Source organism: Thermobia domestica, chromosome 11 (assembly GCF_964235325.1).
Source record: "Thermobia domestica chromosome 11, izTheDome1.hap1.1, whole genome shotgun sequence".
Taxonomy (NCBI): domain Eukaryota; kingdom Metazoa; phylum Arthropoda; class Insecta; order Zygentoma; family Lepismatidae; genus Thermobia; species Thermobia domestica.
In genome coordinates this window covers 212,441,919-212,461,132 of record NC_137464.1, presented here as the reverse complement: position 1 = coordinate 212,461,132, position 19,214 = coordinate 212,441,919, and the positions used below count along the sequence as shown (strand labels likewise).

General features: G+C 36.2%; 1 protein-coding gene across 1 annotated transcript in view; it reads right to left on the bottom strand.

Annotated features, from left to right (window-relative positions):
• LOC145664710 (UNC93-like protein MFSD11) overlaps positions 1-19,214 on the bottom strand; it is a 107,886-nt gene that overhangs the window by 10,180 nt on the left and 78,492 nt on the right. Inside the window, exons 5-6 of the mRNA XM_081731578.1 lie at positions 14,486-14,611; positions 4,853-5,021 (exon numbers count right to left, since the gene is read on the bottom strand). Of these exons, the coding sequence (XP_081587704.1) occupies positions 4,853-5,021; positions 14,486-14,611 (295 nt within the window). The remainder of the gene's footprint in view (positions 1-4,852; positions 5,022-14,485; positions 14,612-19,214) is intronic.

Sequence of the window (19,214 nt, the reverse complement as noted above, 5' to 3'; positions counted from 1 at the left end):
CAGTCTGAATCTATACCCAGGTATTCATTGTCATTGATTATACTTGTAGTAGTATGTTGATTTACTTGTATACTAATGGAATAGGTATATAAGTATTTCAGTTATAGGGCTCGTTCACATTACCTATTCTCTGTGTTATTGAGTCTTATGTTTTCTCTCCTCATGCAATAGCAAGGTTATGAAGAACAGGAACTACTATTAGCGATGTCTCCAAACAAGCCCATATCCACGGGGTCGCCCCCTAAGTTTTACTCCCTCTAAAATTTTCACGGTAGGCTTGCAAATGAACTATAATAGAGTGATGAATTATCATATGGTTGGATCGTCCCCCGTAACTTCCACCGCCCCTCCCCCCGCCCTTCATTTTTGGGCTGGCTACGAGCCTGTCTCCAAACCAGAACCAGAACTGTTCCGAGGCAGTTAGCAGTTTGCGATGTGAAATGCCTATGTGTTGAAGTTTAATTTCCTTTTTCAACAGGCTGTATGGGACATGGACCGACCATTTAAGGTGCAGGCCGACCTAAAGTGCGTGTGTTAGCCACTAGAACAGCGGGAAGGGCTATGTAACACGTTACATTTCGGATTGTATAAATTCGTGGAATATTCTACTTCGTAAATTTTTAGATTCCCAACAGAGGAAGTTGGAAAAAATGATGGAAGCAAGATAGCAGTTTCGCCTTTAAAAGCTAGGGTATATATGATATTTATATAACGGAAAAGTACAAATAGATAGGAAGGGAATGACTATATCACATTCAAGATTATTATCTGATAAAAGAATCAGTATAGCATTTAGGCACATTTTAATGAAAAAAAAAAGTCCCTCTCAGCTCCCACTGAGGAAACGAATTAATTTACAAATTTTTGCACGGAGCCATATAGATCATTATCCATTTAAGGGTCTTCACTACAGCGAAATTAAACTACCGCTAATTTTAGATTTTTTCTGTAATATCTTTAAAACAAATAAAAATATTCAAAAAGCAGAAACGTAGTGAACTAGACAATATGATTTTGCATGTGATACCGTTATCACAACTCATCTATCTGCTTTCGATTTGCAACTGTAGATAGATTTAGCATTTTTGCGGGTTCTGTGAATAGCGGCATACCAATAGCAGATAGGTGAATTGTGGTAAAGGTATCGCATGCAAAATAGTATTGTCTAGTTCACTACGTTTCTGCTTTTTGAATATTTTTATTTGTTTTAAAGATATTACAGAAAAACTCTAAAATTAGCGGTAGTTTAATTTCGCTGTAGTGAAGACCCTTAATGGAAAGATCTGGAGTTGGAAACAAGTCTGACGTCTGGGTGGCAAATGAGGCGGCGACCGCAGCGCCAGGGTGTTAGTTGTGGTGTGTTAAGGCAAAGGCAAATGCCGTATTACGTGAGGAACGGTAGAACGGCAGTGAAATGAAATGAAATGAAATCTTTAAGTTTAGCGTCCCACGATTATGCCGGTTAGGCTAAAGGACACGGTGATAATGAGAAATGAGTGAAATGGTGGAATGAAGAAAGTGGGAGAAAACGGGAGAGCCCCGAGAAGACCCACGAACACGGTGTTTGTCCACCACAAAGTCCACACGGCGCGAGCTGGGATCGAACCAGGGACTCCAAGCACCGGAGGTGAACGCTCTACCACTGAGCCACGGCAGTGACGTAATGCTAGAATTTTTGGTAAGTATACTGTCGACCACTTAGCGTATACCCTCCTCATATACGCACATACTTTCGTAAATTTAAGCTGAGCGTAAATGGACAACCTCTCTGACTTCCAAACAGGGCAAACTGTTAGTGGCTGGTTATGTGATGCGAGCGTGACGAAAGTGGGAAATGTGGTGAGTATGTCGCGAGGGGCAGTGTCCAAGGGGTTGATGACCTATAAAACTCAAGACTAAACCATAGCGGCGACAAGAAACAGTGGTCGGAAGAAAATCATCATTGACAGGTCTTGCCTGCATTAAAGGAAAAGAGGTGCCTGCCTGCATTTGTAAGGAAAAGAGATGTTATGAAAATTATTTTTGCATCGTCGGTAAATATTTAACATTTTAAAAGATAAACTACAGTAGTGAAATCTGTTCTGTTTAAAGGGGTAAGAACGCAGAAATAATAGCCCATAAGCAACCACAGTACAGACCAAACTCTGGACGATATAACGAGATGTTTATTTAGAGTTTTTAAAAAAAAGTAAAATCAGCTTCACATTATAACAGCGCCCACAGCGGAATTTGTGCGAACTATCTTCCTACGTTTAATTTCTGTCTATAGGCAACAGCACTTTAGCTGTTGAATCCAAAGGTAGAAATCTGAGCTATCCTGAGTTTCGAATTTTGTTCGAAATGGGTAAAACCAGTTAACCAGTTGCTATTTTGTATCTTGAAAGCATAGTTCTGAAAGTTAAAATCTTATTACGTGATATTATTATATTCTAAGAATTCAATTGAGGATCGGTGTATGTGTGAAAAAAGTTATAGTTATTTGGTGCAACGTTAAAAAAAAAAAAAGTGTGTGTTTCCATTTGATCCTGTTAATACATGTTCTATGTGAAGTTCCATGATCATAGTATACAAATAGCATGGAGGAATATTGTATTCAAAATATTGCAGAGTTAATTACTGTATTATTCAAATATATATAGAAATAAGTTTGATATAAGTAACTAAGAATCGTTCAGATTCGAAAATTCTTACAGATGATAAGTAATTTTCTAATAGGTTACTGTCATGAGCCTAATTTCAAAAAAAAAAAAAAAGTCTATTGAAGTAGCCTCTTTGGATGGAATTCTTTATGAGCAGTCATTATATGTATTACTTTATTGAATTTGATATAAAGTTAATGAATAGAACAAAGAATATTATTTTCCTTATTAACCATATTATTAAGTATATTTATGAATAGTAGCTGCATTCACTCTAGTATTTTTAAACTCAGGATTACTATATATTTAATTAACATTGTTTATGCATTAAATAATTTAATTTCTGAACCTGCTATATGTTATAAGTGTGGATGTGCCCGAAGGGTACATTTGTTCTACCTAACGACGGCTCCATTCAATCACTTGTACGAGTAAAGAGTGGAGGTCGCGTTACAACGAGCAATGGGCATTCCTAAAGTAGCCACAATAATTCTGCAAATCGGTTAAGGGTCTTCACTACAATGAAATTAAACTACCGCTAATTTTAGAGTTTTTCTGTCATATCTTCAAAACAAATAAAAATATTCGAAAAGCAGAAACGTAGTGAACTAGACAATACGATTTTGTAAGTGATACCTTTACCACAGTTCACCTATCTGCTTTTGGTATGCCGTTATTTACAGACCCCGCAAAAAGTGCTAAATCTATCTACAGCTGCAAATCGAAAACAGATAGAGGAGTTCTAATAACGATATCACATGCAAAATCGTATTGTCTAGTTCACTACGTTTCTGCTTTTCGAATATTTTTATTTGTTTTGAAGATGTTACAGAAAAACTCTAAAATTAGCTGTAGTTTAATATCGCTGTAGTGAAGACAACTGGATGTTCGTTAAGTGATAAATTGTCATAATAGTCACGTTTATTTTGATCATGAAAAAGATCTGCATTTTCTTAGAATTCAGTGATATAAATATTTTTTATGTAAATAGTAGGCATCATGAATTGTCCCAAAACTATCTCCATCCAACTACTGCATTAAAGACGATCAATTACATAAGGATTGACACTCAAGTAAATTTGCAACATAAACGTGACGGACGTAGTTAAAGATAATGAAAATGTAAAAACGAAGAGAAAAACATCTGATTAGTTAGTGACAGTTTTTTTGTAAAGCAGGGATTAAAACTTAGACATGAAGAGGGTAGCAAGTCAATGAACAAAAGCACTGCAATGAACTGTTAAGTCTGTAAAATATGGTAACGAAACTTGCAAACCATTTAATGAAGGCACTTGTATTTGCTAGAACTTCCAATAAAATTCAGAAAGACCTAAGCAGCTCTGTAGTAGAGAAAATATCTAATGAAGTGGCATGAAATTTTCATTTCTTTGTTGTAATATTATTTTCAAAAAATAACAGACATAGCAACTTTGAATACTGTTACAGCATGGGTGCCAATTTCTGTATAACTTTCGAGGAAGGCCGTTAAGGTTTTGTTGTGTGTTTCATCATCATATACCCAAGCAAAGATCCAAACAAACATACTCAGATTCTGAGAGGGTTCCCTCGGCCCCTCAAGAATTGGGATCTATGATGGCAAGGTGGAAAAATGATTCTCATTATTAACAGACATTACCGGAAAACGATCACCTGCAACATTAGCCAGGCATTGGTAAAAATTAAATGAAATGTTTAAAACGTCCCATGATTATATCATTAGGTTATAGGAGACTGATAGGATGATTATAGGATCATATGACTATATGATCATTAGGTTATAGGATGATTATAAAATGATAATGTGGGAGGAAACTGATGAATCTCAAGAAAACCTGTGCCAGGGATATTATGACGGCATGTTACTATCGCATGCTAATATTTCTTTAATGTTTGTGAATGTGTGTTTGTCCATTCATGACCTATTTCCCATTCGGATACAGCAGCAGACGCCACTGATATATAAAGACTAACGAATAAACTATTTAAACAAACAATGGAATTAAAAAGTATTAAAAAACAAATTAATAACACATTATTTTTACAATATTTGATCGTGTATGAGACATATAGATGTCTCATCCAACATGTCACTTCAAGCTTCCATACACATTATGGGGAGAGGAAAAAGCACGATGGTGTCTAATAGTCCTACTGGTAAGTTTTAATCTAATGACAATTATTATTTTAGAAATTGAATATTTTTTGGTACTTACTTGCTAGTGATGTAGGCCACACTGTCTGTATCACTGAAAGGAGAATCATCAGGTAGATTAAGAAAGATAAGGAAGAAGCTAACAATGTGAACAAGAAATCCAAGGATAACTATTGGGTCTCGTCCCCATCGTATCATTTGCTTTCCAAGAATTCCAAACAATCCTCCGCCTGAAAAATAAATAAATAAATAAATAAATAATAAGTAAATGTACTTTCAATACAGTATCAAGAATTTAGATGCAATAGAAAAGAATTGTACATGAATCGACCATACTTATGATTGATTGTCAATATACATGTTATTCGGAAATAAATGGTAGTTTTCGCACCGCATTCAAGTATGAAGTTCCGCAGTGGACACCTTGTTCATTCAAAATGAACCCCACTCACAGGGACACATCTTTGTCACCAGTCTCTCAATGTCATTCTTGAAGGAATGAGTTTGAGTTGTCTTTTCTATAAAATATTGTGTGAGGTCATCCTTCATTTAGGATATTTTAGATGATAAATACAAAAAATTCCTGCTGTTTATCAACTTGTATGAAACGTTTCACAGCTTTTATCCATCTGCAATGAAGCTAATGTTTCTGACGTTTATGTAATACAAGCTACAAGAAGGATAAAGTTACATTTATGATGGGTTGAACTAAAAGGAGAGCCACGAGTCTCACATTTTTCGTACACATATAAGCTAATAGGAGAGCAATACTTCTCTCGTCTACAGATGTATGCAAACCAAAAGGGTGGTAAAGTTTATTCGTTTATATATGGAAGTGGGTGAAGTTTCTAAAGTTCATGTATTGATCAACGTTGTAGCCAGCAAGTTGTTGTAGGGGCGTGACTTTTTCAGGAGAGGGAACCTTTACATACTAAAACTACACCAAAAGTTTTCTTGAAGAATATGAAGAAAACTACTCGCATATATACACTATACAAACTTACATATTGTTGTATTACGTATTATTTCCAGTATGCCACACTGGAAGCAAAGATTTTGACAGTGCAGTGAATTCAGAATCACAAGCTATAGAAAATCTACCATTAAACTATTCATAAAGAAACAATAATTGTTTATAATTTTCCATTTGCTTAACTTTGCATTTATGTTGGAATAAATTGTAACCAAAATAAATATAGTCCAGGAAATCTAGAGCAATTTTACCCTCAACCTGGGCAAAATTGCAACACAAGCTTTTTAAACAGTTTTCGATTCAGAAATTACTACTGAATAACATATTCAAAATCCGACAAAATCGGACCACAGGAACACCCCCAAAAACGGTTTCAAAATGGCGAACCATGTTTTTTTGAAAAAATCGTAGACCTTTACGTTGGAGGCTCTAGTAGCCCTCTTAATTGACACAGAGACATGAATGATACCTCGTTGGAACGCTCATAGACCACAAATTGCAACGAAGTGACTTTGGTACCCATCATGCCCAACCCGTAGAAGAAGACGAAGAAGAAGAAAGTCGATTTTTGTTTTTTAATTAATATTTCTTGGACCCTGGCAACACTGTACATCCTCATACTCCGGCAGAAAAATTCCTACGCGTAGACCAGACATTGGTAACAGTAATATAAAAAAAATGAAGGACGTAAGTTCAACAATGAGGGAGATAAAAATTCGGAATCGCGGACAAAGGAGGGTCACTCTGTATATTTTTTACTGTGGTCTAACTTATGTTTCTTAGATCTAGCATCCTCCCTAATTGTCACAGAGACATGAAGCATACCGCGTTGGAAAGCTTATGGAACCCCCTTGCCAACGACGTATCGTTTGTGCCCCCTGTGCCCAACCTGTAGAAAAAGAAGAAGAAACCTTGAAAGAACTCGGAAAATCTACACTTTTACCTTTCATGGGCTCTGGTAACCCTGATAATTGTTGAGTATAGGGGGCACAAACGATACGTCGTTGGAAATGGGGTTCCATAAGCTTTTCTACATATCATAGTCTTGCATGAACCTAGGCACTGAAGAACCATGGCTGATTCCCTTACACGTTTGTGTATCATCTGCAGAAGCCTAGATCCTGACGATAATCTCATCACACTTCAAGAAAAGGGAACTGAAGGAGTGAACAGTGCCAGTAAAGCTAGCGGTAGTAACATTCTCGCCGCTACAAGTATGGTGGTTCATGTCTCTTGTCGCAAACGTTACATTGATTAAAAAAAGATATTGTGATTGTCCTAAAAAGAAAAACGTCATCGCCGATTCAAAAACGAGTTACTCGCTCGTCGGATGGGTCCTTCAACAGCAACAGTGACTGCCTGTTTTGCGGAACGCCTGTCTTATTTGATGACCGTCACGTGTTGAAATCAGAAAATGTTCGAGTGAAAACACAAGCATTGCCACACAGCATTTTAAAGTGTTGCAATGAACGAAACGATACCGGGTCACAAACTGTCCGAGGTCGAATTGAGTACTTCTCATCTGATCTTCATGAGGGAGATTGTGTCTATCACAGATCATGTAGTATCAACTTTCGAACAGGTAAAACAATTCCTCAACAATACTGCACCGACAATCAGTCAGCGTCAAAAATATTCCGGGCTGACCGACCTACAAATAATGAGAGAATTCGAGCATTTCAGCGCATCTGTAGTTATTTGGAAGAGCACGATGATGAGCAACTAACTGTGGGAGAACTTGTTACAAAAATGGGCACATTTCTTGTAGGGACTGATCACATTGCATATGACAGACGGCACATGAAGCGTCAACTAATTGAGTACTTCGGTGAAAAAATTATAATTTCTAGTGACAGTGGAAAAAACGACTTCATTACACTTCGAGAAACTGCCAATCACATTCTACGGGCATATCGTGATTTACCACGAGAGTATGATGAATAAAAGAAAAAAATAGAATAATATAAACCGTAGCTCGACTGATCAAAGGCGACATAAAATTCAAACTACGAACTGGAAGTGATACATATCCTTCACCCAGCGACTTGACCATTCAGGAATTCCTTCAGTACATTCCACCTAGCCTTAAACTATTCTCTGCCATACTTTTTGCCGGAAAGGACAATGAAACCAAAATAGCATCGATTGGCCAGTGTTTGATGCAAGCAGCCAGACCAAGAGATATGTTAGCTCCTCTGCAGTTAGGTGTTTCCGCGCAGCTGCACCACCACTATCGATCGAAACACCTGATTGACACGCTGCATCACCTGGGATTTTGCTCTTCATACACGGAAGTGCAGCGGTTTGAACGCTGTACTACAAGTATATTTGGTAATCGTGTGATCGAAATGCCAGCAGACCAGACTCTCCTCTTTGGAGCGGATAATGTAGACCATAATCTCCAAACGCTGAGTGGTTTAGGCACATTCCATAGTATGGAAATGTTGGCGGCCATTACTCCATCCACTACTACCAGTCTAACCATTCTTCGGAAGCCCGTCTCTGATGCTGATGTGAAGTCCCTTGCCAGTGATCCCATTCACGCATACACTGAAGCCAGGGCTATTCTTGAAAAGGTCAACTGTGAACTGGTAACAGCACATCACCGAACGAAAGCTTCCTGGATATTTTGTGGAAACGTTCCTGACACTTTCCGTCACGCACACCAAACTGGTAAGGAATGATGCAGGCCATTCACGCAGATCCATCTCGTCATCATCCAGGGAAATCCACTGTTATCTGCTTACCGATTATTGACTTCCATCTGATATGTCATGCATCTATTCCAGTTTAGTGTACCTTAAGAAAATATAAAGTCACACCAATCATCACCTTAGACCAACCACTGTTTTGGAAAGCTTCACGTATCCTGCATGACAGAGCACATAACACCAGTATTAAGGACACGGTTCTCCTCTTGGGCTCATTTCATACTCCGATGAACCTTCTAGGAGCAATTGGTTCCCTGATGGATGGTTGAGGCTTACGTGAAATCTTGCATGAGCTTTATGGAGAAAATTCGGTTGTACATATGTTAAGTGGCAAGTCCGTAGCAAGAGCCTTCCGTGCGCACATGATGGTTGACCTCGCATTAAGTGCATTGCTTGTGGAAAATGTTTTTGTGCAGACCGATAACGGAACACTATCAACGATGCTATCGACGAACTATCAACGATGCTTACTCTCTCTACCAGATGTCGGGTGAGATTACTGTAACTGGAGCTAGTTCTTCACCTCTTCTCCAAAAAGCCCGAGAAAAAATAGAAGCACGAAAGTCAGAACTTATTAACACATCAAAAACAAGTCAGTTATAGCTTGCATACCAGCGCATGTTGACTACAGCAAGGAAACTTGTGGCAGCAGACCGAACAGGAAGCTTGGAGGATCACCTTGATGTTATAGCAGATTGCATTCTCATATTCGCTGCAGCAGGACACTCCAATTATTTGATGTCGACGTGCTTGTACCTGCAAACAATGTTAACGCTGCCATCGGTTAATCCAACAGTTCACGAAAGCTTTCAAAATGGGTTCGGAGTTATTAGAAGAAGCAACCGTTATTGGGCTGGGTTGTCCTCTGATCTAGTCATAGAACAGGTTCTGATGAGATCGCTAAAATCCACTGGAGGTCTAACCCATGGGAGTGGAATGTCGGAGATGCAACAATCTTTGTGGGTGCTCTCAATGCCAGCATGCTCCGAGTACAATCTGGCGATGCAAACTTTTACTCACACAGCATATGTCACTAGCGAACAACATAAAGAAGCCGAAAAGTCAAGAATGTCACTTGATATCAGTGACACACGTCGCATTCTTGCAGGACTGCAGCCCATTTCACCATTTGATGGAGACAAATCGTTGAGAAACATTGCCACTGGCGTCACAGTGGATTCCTCAGTCAACGTCCATAATTTATTTTCAGTTGGAGAAGAGATTGCGAAGAAACTATTTAGCAAAGACCTGTTCACTGTGAAGTGGGAACGTGCAGATAAAGTCAAAACTCTAGCATCCCCGAGTAGTGTCAAAATCAGCAGCGATATCTCCGTCGATTCGAATCTTTTGTTTCAAAGACTGTTAGTTGTCGCTAATGCAGGCAGCACATCTTTAGAGAAGACCTTAGCGCATGAATTATGTGCCTACCCACCAGCTTTATTTGAGTCACCCAGCATGATGCGTAAGGCAGACAAAGCCCCACTGGACCATGCGATAATAGAGTTCAGCAAGCAGCAGACCGCATAGTTTGAGGAAACGGAGCCAGACAATATTCTGTATGTCTTAGACGGAGGATCTCTGTTACATAGACTACCATGGTGTAAAGGAAGTTCGTACGACGATATCGCTACATCATTTGCTGTTTATACGGTTCGTAAATATGGAACATCAACCATCGTGTTTGATGGGTATGGAATTTGCTCACCATTGTTCATTGCAACTGTGCTACCGGGTGTGCAAGAACGTATTGTACTTGCAGAAAGCATGTCCTTCCATGTACTATTGCTTGTGGTGTGTGCCAAGAAACTGAATGTTTTAACTCTTTAAATGAATTTGGTGAGGACAGTGTTAGCGTAGGCGATGACGATGTAGATGTGTAATTTGCCTTCCAAAATATTTCGTTTTCCCATCCTTTTGCTTTAGAATATTTTTGCTTTATATATAGGTGTTATGTTTCTATAAAACGAATTGTCTTGTACATTGTATTATGGTATGACCTTCTATTTGCTATTGCTTGTGGTGTATGCCAAGAAATTGAATGTTTTAACTGTTTAAATGAATATGGTGAGGACAGTGTTAGCGTAGGCAATGACGATGTAGATGTGTAATTTGCCTCCCTAAGTCTTTCGTTATTCCCATTCTTTTGCTTAAGAATATTTTTATGTATAGTACTTATATTAAAGCGACCTTTGATTTAAAGAAAGAAACCAGATATTTTCATGCATACGACGATTATCAGGGTTGCCAGAGCCCAAGAAAGGCAAAAGTGTAGATTTTCCGAGTTTTTCAAGGTTTCTTCTTCTTCTTTTTCTACAGGTTGGGCACAGGGGGCACAAACGATACGTCGTTGACAAGGGGGTTCCATAAGCTTTCCAACGCGGTATGCTTCATGTCTCTGTGACAATTAGGGAGGATGCTAGATCTAAGAAACACAAGTTAGACCACAATAAAATATATACAGAGTGACCCTCCTTTGTCCGCGGTTCCGAATTTTTATCTCCCTTACTGTTGAACCTACGTCCTTCATTTTTTTTAATATTATTGTTACCGATGTCTGGTCTACGCGTAGGAATTTTTCTGCCGGAGTATGAGGACGTACAGTGTTGCCAGGGTCCAAGAAATATTAATTAAAAAACAAAAATCGACTTTCTTCTTCTTCGTCTTCTTCTTCTACGGGTTGGGCATGATGGGTACCAAAGTCACTTCGTTGCAATTTGTGGTCTATGAGCGTTCCAACGAGGTGTCATTCATGTCTCTGTGTCAATTAAGAGGGCTACTAGAGCCTCCAACGTAAAGGTCTACGATTTTTTCGAAAAACTATCGTCCGCCATTTTGAAACCGTTTTTGGGGGTGTTCCTGTGGTCCGATTTTGTCGGATTTTGGATATTTTCATCAGGTGAGGTACCTAAACAAAATACAGGTTGCAAAAACTAAAGGTTGCAATTTTGCCCAGGTCAAACCGTATTTTGACTCGACTAATAAGATTAAATGAAGCAAATATTGTTGTGCAATAGTATAGTAATGACATCGCAAGCGTGTACATCCACTTAGACAAATCAGAATAAGAAAGTGAGTGATTAATTTCAATTGTTTTAATTATCTTAACGCAACACAGTATAATTTTCTAATATAAACATTCTTCATTTGCTGTGAAACGAGTTTAATAAATTCATAACAGTTGAATCCTATTTACAGGAGTTGCATCCCTGTTGCTATTACATTCCTGGTTGCAACCATAACGTTTACGTATATTTAATTTTAGAGCAACTAAGACAATAGTCCGGTACCTTATAATCAAAATCATGTGGCCTGACTTGTTTAAACTTGTTTTATTTATGCTGTTAAAGATTATAATAAGTGAGGAAGCAAAAGTAATTGAGGTGTATTTTTAATTTCTGTAAAATGAATGATAAGTATTAAGGAAATACGAAGTTTAAAAGTCACAAAAATAGTTTAATTTATTGAAAAAAATATCGTGGTAAGTTTTGGTGATTATTAAAGTAAGTTTAAACGAACTGGGACCACAGTAATTATATATGTGTGTGCTACATTTTATGGACATAAGCTAAAATGAAGGTAATACTTCTAACATCTGTGTATGTATATATCAGCTAAAAGTAGGGTAATATTTGTCATGTTTTTGCATGTGTAAACCAAAAGGAGGATAATATTCCCTTTATCTATGTATGTTGTAAGGTTCCGCATGCTCTACCGTTTTAGACTGAAAGAATTTTACAATATCTGTAAGCTAAGTGGAGGGTAACGTTTCTCACGCCTATCTATAGCTGTACGCTAAAAGACGATAAACATATTTTTCATGTCTTTGTATGTAGAGGAAACCGAAAAAAGGGTATATCTGGACTAACGAACAAGTGTAGACGACCAGTTTTATAATTAAAATGTAAACCAGTGTTACCAACCGGTTAACTTGTAATTAACCTATCACAGTTCCTATTGTCCTATTCACACACATGTTCAAGCTATGATAAATGTAGTTTCAAAAATTCCGGAAAGTATTTCTAGAATATTTTAAATCACGAGCAATATATATATTGATATTAATTTGGTAAGATATTAATAGAGGTATTAGCTAGATATTAATTTGGAAGAACTTGCAAATAAATTGACCTCAGCGTTGGATCACCAATGTATTTTGTCACAGTATATTTTACATTTTTGTACGTCTAAGCGTGAAATAAAACATCACAGCACGCGATATTCCGAACACGAAGGACCATGGTGCTGACGATCCCTAACACTTCCGATTTAATGCAGAAATATTTCGTGTTCATTGTTGTGAGGGCTTACATTTTGTCTAGTTTGGACCCACCTTGAAATCAGACTATATCTAACAATTCTATTTTTTGAGAGCATGTCTATGAGAATTATATATCCTGTAGGCAATACCTTACACACTCAATATACATTGATGAAATATGCATTTCTTGATTGGGTGTGTACGACTTCCTTTACACTGGTAAGGACCACCATTCCATGGTTTTTCAAATTCGAATTCGAAATAGTGTTGTTGAAATTAAGCTTTCCTACGATTTTTGACAGCACTAGCTCTGAAACTATGTACTTTCCCTAAAGGTAAAAATGAACTTTTTCTCTTATTTTGATGTGAAGAATCATCTCTTACAGTTTGTCTGTATAATTCATTAACACTATCTGTTTTCAAAACAACACCCACAACTTTTGGAAAGTGATTTCTGACACCAAGATAAAACAAAAAGTATAGACCAATCTGAGTGCACAAATGCTTCTTTTTGGAGTTATAGGCTGCTGAAAAGTGAAAAATGAACTTTAAAAGTCCATAGCTCCAAAACTATGGAACCTACCGTAGTCGGATCAAGACTTCACTTAGAAACTAATATGTGCCCTATCCAAAAACCTATACGGTATTTCAGAATCCTAAGGTACTCGCGCAACATGTTTTTTATAGAGGGAGTTTGGCTACGGGCATATAATTTGAAGTACTCACGAACTACGGTACCTCTAAAATTGTTGCGGAAGTACCGCAAGATTCTGAAACATGGATATTTGGTTAGGGCACATACCAGTTCCTAAGTGAAGTCTTAACCCGGCTACGGTAGCTCCTATACTTTTGGAGCTATGGACCTTTAAAGTTCTTTTTCTTCTTGTTTTCGGCAGTCTACAACTCCGAAAAAAATCATTTGTGCACCCATGTTGGTCTATACTTTTTGTCTTATCTTGGTATCAGGAATCACTTCCCAAATGTTGTCGGTGTTGCTTTGAAACATCCTGTATATCTATATAAATATATCTATTCATCATATTTATAGATATATCTATATAACAAAGGAGAGAGTTTTGTTCTTTCTTTTTTCTTTTATTTTGTTGTGATGATTGTTGAGGTTGATCATGACATGACATTGTAGTCAGTTCAAATAATTTCAGTCGCCATGAGCGTTCATCAGGAGAACGTTGAGGATTCATCTTGGAGACGTTCTTTGAAAACAATGAGTCAATGATTGTTACTCAGCTTTTAATTCACCGGTAATTCAACATTCATCGAAATCACAGAGTTCCAAGATACAGTACATTTCTGTTGTAAATTGGAAACTTTCGGGAAACAACTTGCGCGTGATTAAGATATCTTCAGTTCAGAAAACCCGCGTACCGTTTGACAATGAGCAAGAATGTATTGGCAAAGGGGCAAATGATTTGCAAAGTGTAATTCCCAAACGTAGGAGCGATATGTTTAATATCTAATTATTGTAACCAAAACTTTTTGAGTTATAGTTCAATCCAAAAATAAAATCCCATTTGTGAAAAATCAGTCTACAATTTCAATTTGAAAACTCAGTTTTTTCTACGGAACCTTGTATATTTTTAAATATACTTTGCGGTAATAATTGATCAACTTGTTTTTAGGTTGGGTAGGCCTACGTTCATTCCATTACGAACTGTATGAAAAATTGTAAATAGTTATTCGTAACAAATGTTTTACATACGAGAGAGAATTTGTCTGTTATTTTATACATACCTATTACTTCTCCAAGTCCAATGAAAATTCCAGACATTCCAACAAGTTGTTTTACATTGTCACCTAAATTCAAAGTGAACCCAATGCTTGGACTGTAAACGCCACTGAAGAAAGATAGCTCTAGACCTATAAAAGAAAAATATTCATGTACAATATATATTAATATTTATAATATCAAAGTTTAAATTTATTATTATATAAATATTGTTATTATTATAAATTTCATCAACATAAAGTTGTCTATTTTTATCATCACTGATGCAAATGGAAATCTTTCTATCATGATTTTGGGCTAACCACCTTGTATTGATGAAAGAAGAGTTATTCACATAAATTATGTCCATCAGTTGCAGTGTTCTTCTCCTCCGTATTTTTTCCATACCTTCTGTAAGTTTCACAGAATACATCTCAGCAATATATCCAGTGCAGTGCCGTGGAAAATCAGCGCCCGGGACGAGAGTATATGACGGCGCCCCATACATATATTATCAGTAATATTTCCTTTTTTTCTCCCGAATTTTTCGCCCCCTTACTTCGACGCCCGGGACCGTCGTCCCGCTCCCCCGCCACTGTATTGAGTATCTCCACCATTTCTTTTCTTCTTTTTATTTAAATTATCTTCAATTAGTTCTTTTCCTGTACTACTGCAATAGTTCTTGATTGGATTATTTTCTCAATTCTTCTCCATATTCAAATTTTGAAAGCATATAGTAATTTTCCTCATGTTCCGTTTCTGAGCTGTGCAGCACAGTCTTCTATGAGAAACATTTAATAATTCTTTACCAAGTATATTCTAACGCTGTCGGGTATTAATCATTAGAGTAGTAACTATAGAGCCATACCGACTTTATCACTAGAATTGTTCTGATATTGATTCAAAAGTTACAATATGAGCTGTAAACAAAATAAGACTGAATAGCTTGGTCTAAGTAGAATTGTTAACACTAAAAAAAATGTAATAAATAAGATGGCGCCAGATATATATAAATTGTTCTAAGGAATATAAAGGCTATAACAAACTAAAAATTGTCTAAAAGTAAGATTGTATAAAAAGTTAAAAAGTAAGATTGTATAAAAAGTTAAAAGTTGAAAAAAATAAAAGATTTTTAAATTCTTGTACTCATATGACCGGCCGCTATCTTCTGGTATCCTTTTCAAAGTCAAAATTATAAAAATTGTCTTATGTTGCGTCGCAACACTTATTCATTGTCAAACAACAATAACTTCGGTAAGACGTTGAGAATCATTGTTTCTACAACAAACGAACAAAGTACTTTTTTCTTTTAAAACACAAGATAAATTTACCGCTCATAATTAATAAGATAAATTGTTATATAAAATAAATGTTCCATGTGGGCATTACCAATAAAGCTAGATAAATTGACAGCTTATCATTTATAAGAATAATTTATCCAAGGGGCTAAACGGTTTGCCGTAAGCACCAAATTGTGTCATGCGATCAGGTCAAAAGTCACGTAGAGTGCTAAATCGAGTCTGGAGATTCCAAATCCAGATGTGAGATATTTCACGCAGATAACCTCCGCGTGAGGCGCCCTGGGTAATTCACAGAAGATTCATAAACTTTATCATTATTATTGATTTTAGTCAAACAACTTGACTTTTGACAATATTCTATCCATATTTACCTTATGTGCTATACATTGTTTTTAAGCTCATCATTATATCATTGCAATAAGCTTTCAATTAGCCATCTCCTTATTATAGATTTTGAGATATGTGGACGGCTTCATTTTTTCACCGATTTTCCATTGACATTAATATTAATATTTCGTGTGCTTTTTTAACTATGTTTCATTCATTTTAGGACAATTTGCCTCTCAAATGTAGATTCTACATAGTGTTTTCTACATTTGAGCTGATTTTCAGCCATCTCTCTTTTTTTTTTTTTTTTTAGTTTTTGAGATAAGTGGAGGAATTATGTTTTTCATTGATTTTCCATTGACATTAATATTAACGTTTTTTGTTTGTTTTTTTTCTATGTTCCATCCATTTTAGGACAATTTGCTTCTGGAATATAGAATCTACATTCTCTCTTCTACATTTAAGCTGAATTTCAGCCATCTTCCCCAAAGTCTGTTCCCATCGTTGCAACTTTGCAACTGGATTGGCCCTTTCCACTACGATTTACAAACAAGTCATGACCGCTTATCATTTATAAGATTAGTAAATGTTCTCAGTATACATTAAAATTGATAGCACAATCAATACGAGTAAATATGATAGGACATAACAACACTGCAAAAAAATAAAACAAAGCTTGGACATCTTTTAGTGGTCATCATTTAACATGTCCAAAAATATCCTGGTGTTCTATTAGTGAACAATATCTAGAATCTAGAATGCTTCCTAAGAGTATTCAAAATATATCTGAATTTCTGATGTGACTAATAAGCATATGGGCACAGTAACCACTTTTAAACAGTGATAGAACACTACACATTACTATTTACACATTTACAGAAATATACTAATCAAAACTCGTTTCTAAAGCATGTTCAAATTATATTGACAAGTTAATTTATTTTTTGTAATGAATACAACTAAGCACACTTTCATACGGATTATGTATTGTCACCATATCTAATCCTAATATCACTACTTTTCAACCTTTCTTAAAGTTCACTAATTTATTCATCCAACTAGTTTTCCATTTATTCTCACAATGCTGACCTAATCTCGAACAGTTTAGACTTCAGCAAGAATTGAATCTACGACCATACGCCTCGTAGGCGTGCGTTCTAACCAGTAGACGACGGTGGATTTCTTATAGAGAATAAATTGTGGACAAAATGAATGGATTCCACAATGTTATTTGTTTATTCAAATAATACTATTATATGCGTTTTACTGATTTGACAAGTCTGTTGTGAATATTAAAATCAACAGTTGAATAAAAAAAAATCCACAAAGACAGTGAAATGTTAGCCGTGGATTTTTTTTTTTAAATGTACAACTTCTAATGTGCTGTTCTGCTTTATAATACAATGTAATTATTGATCACAATTATATTTTTAGTAATTCACTAAAGAGCATTTCAAAATGTTATAGGGGAGTCAGAAAGAGAAGGTCTCTGACAGCTCAAAGTGACGTTGCCACTACTCGCGTGCCAAGGCTTGTTTTCGGTGCATCTATAGCGGCAATTTAATTAGCGGTGTAAGACAGAGTGACCGTGGTTGGTGACACACTACCAAAGAAAGGGCTGCATTCTCTCAACGCATGTAGTAAGAAACGTCAGAGACCATCTCTTGTTGGCCCTGCTATACCATGCTAAACAACAATTTGTTTAGGGTGGTTGATTGTCATCTCATTATCTTGCATCCTAAATATTTTCACTACTCAAACACTGAATAGAGGCAAAAGTATTACCGCGTTGTCTATCAAATCTCTGGTAAAATTCCCTGATTTTCGCATCTATCTTTTTATAGAACAGGAAGTTTTCGTTGTTGCACGAAGGCCAACACGAAATTCACGTACTATTTTCAGCGATATAGAATTGAAATGAATATCAACAGGGATGAAAACAACATTCTTTCAGCGTGGGGTTTCAATGTTGCCAAATGAACACTAATAACAGACATGTAAATTAAAGCAAAATTATTTAAAAATAGGAGTCTAGGTGAATTTTGAACACGCCTCATCAATAGATAATTAAAATAAAAATTAAAAGAAGAAAATTTGTTTATGAATAATATAGTAAACATACAGTAGAATGAAAACTTATGAGCGGCATGATAACTGAAATAAATTATAAGATAATTCTAATTTTGTTATTGAAATAAGGAGGGAGGTGAAAGTTGTATACTTGAAGCCAAGAACTGGAAAACCAACAAATAGAGAAATTCTTTTTGGAACAGAATAAGCAGATTTGTTTTTGTAAATTTAATGTGAACAGATACATAGGACTATTGAAACGAGGTTTTAAAGGTATAGAGGTAGGTGAAGCGGAAGTTTATTTCATCCGTTTTGACAAATAAAAATCAAATTTTAAATCTTAAACATTTGAATTTGTTCTCTTTGTCAGAAAAGTAGAGAATAAATCGTTGTAGCGTTGAAGGATGAATTTCATACATTCTTTTTTTTTTCCTTAATGGAATATACGCCCGTATCTGATTGGTCGCCCACCTGTTTTCTGGACATTCTTTGTTTAAATTTACCTTCCCTTTTCAGCACAAAGACTATACGAGACGTGAACTTACAGTTTAAGGTGAAATTTGAACTACCGTAATGCATTCAAATTTCAAGGCTTTCCTACCGCGAATCAAACCCGAGATAGGACCGGCCCTAGACAATTTGCTGCCTCTACAATGGCATCATTTGCTACCCCTTTTCTCCAGAAATAAACATCTAAAAATTCATGATTTTAACTAAGTTACTCCACCATGAACAACAAAGGGGAGGAAAAGTTCACTCACACTCAGAAAGGCTAAACACTACAAATATAATCTCCTTGTATTTTCCTTTTTTAAAATAAGATTATATTCGTGCAAACACACCTGCAGAGGAAAGATGGTAATCTTTTTTTTTATAGAATTCAACATCGAGCTTCAATCTCAATATACCACTTTCCAATTCCAGTGCAACTAGCTCTTATATTTTTATTTCTTGAGTATCCTTATTAATTTCTTTTTTTTAAAAAAAACTTCTTTCCACCTTCAATGATAAGAAACTTGTTTGTGATAAAGACAATACTAATTTTCGTATCAAAACT